The 5325-nt window shown below is 48.8% G+C and overlaps 1 protein-coding gene across 2 annotated transcripts in view; it reads left to right on the top strand.

Annotated features, from left to right (window-relative positions):
* Positions 1 to 1318: 1318 nt before the first annotated feature.
* Positions 1319 to 5325, top strand: part of Dnajb12 (DnaJ heat shock protein family (Hsp40) member B12) — a 23080-nt gene continuing 19073 nt past the window's right edge. For both annotated transcript variants that reach the window (XM_004623986.3, XM_004623987.2), the window contains exon 1: positions 1319 to 1647. In XM_004623986.3, the coding sequence (XP_004624043.1) occupies positions 1515 to 1647 (133 nt within the window). In that variant the 5' untranslated portion in view covers positions 1319 to 1514. The remainder of the gene's footprint in view (positions 1648 to 5325) is intronic.

Raw genomic sequence — 5325 nt, 5'->3', positions numbered from 1 at the left:
TTACATTTATTTATTGTGTGTGTGTGTGTGTGTGGCCAGCTCAGCCCACCAGGGGGCGGGGCTGGCTGGCATGTGGTGCTGGAGGATTGAACCGCGGTCCCTGTGCTTTGCCAAGCTTGTTTCAAGTAGGTGCTTTAGACCACTGAGCCATCTCACCAGCCCCTCCATTCAGTTCTGAAAGGCATCACAAACTTAACATACTCGAAACCAAACACTGAATATTCCTCCTTAACAAACTGCTCTTTTCCTAATCCTCCGTTTCTCCATTTTTAGTATGTAGAAATTCTGTGCTTTTGGTTACTGGGGCCAAAAACACTAGAATCATCCTTGAGTTTTCTTTCTCTCACCTCCCACATTCACTGCATTGCTAAATTGTTTTGGGTCTTCAAAACTCCATCCAGAATTTGACTACTTCTCACTGCCTCCACCACCATCTTTTTCCCTCCTACCATTAATTCTCACCTGGATTATAACAGAAGCTGCCTGTGGTCTGAATTATTGTAGTAGCCTCTTGCCAAATTCTACACAAATGGTCAATCACAATCAGAACTAAGAGATGACCAATGTACTTGGCGACGTGGAGGTCACTGGTCATCTCGACAAGACAGTTTTCACTGGATGACAGCCTGGAAAGAGCTGGATCCTGAAAGAACCGCATTCACTCTGTAGCAGACTCTTGTGTTGTCTATAAAGTAATCTCCTCCTAGAGTGCGTAATAACAAAAATTCCCACTTCTGAGCCTTTGCATTTGCCTTTCCTTCTGCCTGAACCACCCTTTCTCCAGTCAAGCCTGCTCATGGTATGTGTTAACATGAGCTTTCAGGAAAAAACAAAACAAAACATGAGCTTTCAGATTTCTTTTATCAAACTACTTAATGTAGCACTTCCTATCTATTCCTGTTTCTTTTCCCATTATTTCCCTTCATAGCATTTATCACTCTCTGAACGTATCTCTTCGACTCCCCAGCTTCTCTGCACTCTAGAATGTAAGCGCCAAGAGAGCTGGAGCTTTTTGTTGTTGTTGTTGTGTTTTGTTTTTGCGGAACCGGGGATTGAACTCAGGTCCTTGGGCTTGCCAGGGAAGCACTTACTCCACTGAGCCATCTCCCCGGCCCTAGCTGGAGCTTTTTGCTTGTCGCCCTAACCCCATCATATAATCGTGCCTGGCATAAAGTAAATACTCAGTAAATACCTGTTCAATTATCAAATGACTTTCGCCTCAAACGCAAAGAGTTGATAACCAATAAAGTGCAGGCACACTCAATCTGAAGACTTCCGGAACCCAAGGCTTGCATTCTAGGGCTCTGCAGCAGGCACCAGTAACACCTACGGTCCCTCTCTCAGAAGACATACGGTAGCGCTTCCGCCTCACCCAACTCTCAAAACTCGGCAAAGGAGGGGCGGAGGGCCTGTGTCATCAGCGTGCGCCGGCCTGCCCCGCGACGCGCCAGCGCCTGGCGCAGCCCTTTGCTCGCCCGGCCTCCCCCTCCCTGGTTCCGCGCTCTGGTTCCGCCATGGAATCCAACAAGGATGAAGCCGAGCGCTGTATCAGCATCGCCCTCAAGGCCATCCAAAGTAACCAGCCCGATCGGGCGCTCCGCTTCCTGGAGAAGGCGCAGCGACTGTACCCGACGCCGCGAGTGAGCGGTGAGTGTGAGGCGCAGAGGAGACACTGGGGGACATTAGAACTGTTGGGGGAATACGAGAACGGACCGACGGGAGCAGTTGGCGGAGGGGGAGGGGTAGTGAGGCGCGGCTACGCCTGCGCACTGATGCGCGCGGTGGCTGTCGGGATGTGTAGTTTTTCAGTCTCGTGCGTCCGCTGGATGCAGGACACCTGAGGACAGGGGCAGCTGAGACTTGAACCTTCGGGGTGTTTGAGGAAAGTTCTGGAATGTCAGGTTTCCTAGAAGGAGATGCACTGGCAGAGCCGGCTAAAGGAACTCGCCCAGAAGCGAAATCGAACTACTTTTCCCAGGGGGCCGTTCGGTGGCCCAGGGCCAGTTGCCGGCCTGGGAAACATTATAGTTAAGAAAATAAACATAACTCTGCTGAGCGAAGAAAGGGGTCCCAATAGGGGAAAGACCCGACCCTCGGCGCTCTGGAAAGGCGGCTCCACGGCTTCAGACCCTCGCAGGTCTCTTGATGAGGGCCAGAGGCCACTGTGGCTAATACCCAGTCCCCCCTCGCCACCCCTGCGCTCCTCACCCCTCCGACACCCGCTTCTTCGGCCATTGAGGCCGGGACTGGTGGTCTGTGGACGGCGCCAGCCTCAGCCCCAGCCCGCCTTCCCCCGCGGGCCGTCGCTAGCCCGCTGCCAGGAGTCTGAGAGCCAGGAGTGACCGGAGGAGGGACACAGTATTTATGTTCCCACTATTCATCCCACTTTTCCCAGGAGCCCCTCCTTTTTATTTCTTGAAACTAAATTTTCAGAGAAGATTTTCATAATCCGAGGAGGAATAAACAGATGGCGTTTGTGCCTGTGACTATCATTTACTAAACTGGCTGGCATGTAACAAGCTCTCGGAAGACCCAGCTCTCACCCTGATTGCTACTATGTGACCGTTCTGAGCTTGGGTTTCATCAAAGAAGATGAGAGTGTAGGCACAGGTAGTGTGAATAACTGTAATACCCGCAAGGCTTCTCGGGGTTGAAAGCTCTTTCACATGCATTTTGTTACTTGAGCCTGTCTCAGGGAGACAAGCAAAGATCATTATCTTTGTTCTGTAGATGAAGAAACACCTCTGAGGTAAGGGACTTGCCCAAGATTGCACAGCTAAAAATTGGAAAGTCCTGTGGCTATAAAAAAAAAAAAAAAAGGAAAGAAAGAAAATTAAAGAGCAACCATCAGCCTCATCTTCCTTGCCCAGTTATGAAGTGGAGAAAGGATTCTGGTAGGAGAGGTGACCTGGAATGCCTGAACTTTCCTCCCTCCTGAGGAGGTTGGTCTTTGGCCTGCTGGCCACCTCCTGCAGAGGGTTTCAGTTTGTATTTGGCAGGAGTTCTGAGGTAACCTGCTGGAGGACTTCATGTGAAATAAGTCACTCTTAAGTGGAGAACATGGGGGTGGCCTCCAGCTGTTATCTGAATGGGAGCTCAGTAGCAGGCAGCCACGAAAGGACAATGACACTAGGACCTGCGGCCTCTGTGTCAGGTCAAGAGCTTGGAATGGTATCCTTTGTAAGGCTCTGGCGTGGAATTTGCTTTGGACAAGAGTGAACTGCTACATATTTAGCATATTTATGCTCTTCTGGAAAGAGTATATGTTTTGTCCATCTATATAAACTTCTTCTTCTACTACCTGGAGCCCAGCACTGAGCTGCCAAGAGTTAGTGTGAACCTGAGGAGGGAAATCTTGGTTTAAGGGCCACCATACAGCTCAGCATATTAAAGCATCTGGAAGCAGGCGCAGAGGCCGCGAGTTCGATCTGTAGGCCTGCTGTGCTGGCTCCATCCCCAGGGCGGGCTGAGACAGCAGTTAAGACTGGATGGCAATTGAGACTGGGCGTGATGGCATGCGCCTGTAATCCCAGCTCTTGGGAGGCTGTAAACAGGTGGATTACTATGAGTCTGATCTAGTAGTGAGACCCTGAACACCCTGTAGACCCCTCCCTGAAATACAAAAAAAAAAAAACTTGGTTAAAAAACATTAAGTGGTCATCTTTTGGTCAGTGTTTTGTTTGTTTGTTTCGCAGAACCGGGGATTGAACTCAGGCCCTTGCGCTTGCCAGGGAAGCACATATTCCACTGAGCCATCTCCCCGGCCCCAAGTGTTCATCTTTGGATGCTTTAGGTTTGAGCTGCTTTCAGACACTCATTCAATGCAACCATTTTTTTTTTTTTTGCGGAACCGGGGATTGAACTCAGGCCCTTGCGCTTGCCAGGGAAGCACTTATTCCACTGAGCCATCTCCCCGGCCCCAATGCAACCAATTTTTTAAAATTTATTTATTTGTTTGTTACAGGGTCTTGAAACGTAGTGCAGGCTGGTAGTGATTCTCCTGTTTCAGCCTCCCCAGCACTAGGATTACAAGGATGTACCATCACACCCAGGATTCCAGGAATCAAACCCAGGTCTTTGTGCTTGTCAGGCAGGCACTTAGACCGCTGAGCTATCTCCCCAGCACCACAACTGATTTTTTTGTTTTTTTGTGGTACCAGGGTTTGAACTCAGGACCCTGCACTTACCAGGCCAGCACTTATTCTACTAAGCTATTTCCCCAGCCCACAACTGATTTTTTTTGTAGAGAATCTTTTTCTTTTTTTTTTCTGTTTGCACAGTCCTGTGCTTGGTGCCAAGTGGTACAACAGGCACATGATCCCTTGCCTTAAAGAGCTTACAGTCTACCAAAGGAAACAGAGCTGCAGGAAGCAGTATTGCAAAATAGAAGATAATAGCAGTGACTTTGCAAGCATTAAGCACAGTGTTGGATTCTAGGGACTTAAGAGTGGTCATGAAAACTCCAGTCCCTGCCATCTGTAGGCTTACAGTCGTGAGGGGAAAGGAGTACAGAGGCAAGGAGGGTGTGGCGAGCAATTTTCTGAACATGAAATTATAAGCAAGGTAGTTTGTAGTGTTGTGGCAAGGGCACACTGTTATCTTGTCAGGCTCGATGCGTGGTGGCTCATACCTATAATTCCTGCACTTGGAAGGCTAATATGGGAGGATCATCACAAGTTCAAGGCCAGCCTGAACTACATAGTAAGACCCAGTCTCAAAAGAAAAACTTGGGGCTGGGGAGATAGCTCAGTTGAATAAACGCTTGCCTGGAAAGTGCAAGGGCCTGAGTTCAATTCCTGGTTCTGAAAAAAAAAAAAAAAAAGAAAAACTTAGTATTATCTCACCGAGGGAAAGTCTTTAGGGAGTAGGACAGGAGGCAGCATTTGGACTGCACTTTGGAGAAGGTCATGAGACTTGGGAAAGGAATGCTGGGAAAAGATCTGGAAACCAAAAGTTGTAAAAGGTTTCAGGGAGGGGATTAGATGTAGCAAGATTACAAGGTAGTGTAAGCTAGAATTTGTATAGAGGATTCCAGGTGGAAAGTAAAATGGGGCCAGATTATGGAACTCCTTTTTCCACCAGGCCAAGAGACCCACTTTATTCTGTAGTCAGCAAGAAAGCCTGTTGAAATTTGTCCTATTCTCTTTGTAGAAGGATGAGAGAGGGATGGGAGACTCAAGGCAGAACACAGTTGGGAGACAATGGCCATAAGCAGGTTAGAAATTCTGAGGGCCGGGGCTGGAGAGATGGCTCAGTGGTCTAAGGCACCTACTTAGAACAAGCTTGGCAAAGCATCAGGGACCGCGGTTCAATCCCCCAGCACCA

Source organism: Octodon degus, unplaced genomic scaffold, assembly GCF_000260255.1.
Source record: "Octodon degus isolate 3935 unplaced genomic scaffold, OctDeg1.0 scaffold00005, whole genome shotgun sequence".
Lineage (NCBI taxonomy): Eukaryota > Metazoa > Chordata > Mammalia > Rodentia > Octodontidae > Octodon > Octodon degus.
Note: the sequence above shows the minus strand (reverse complement) of the source record. Positions and strands in the feature narration are given on the sequence as shown.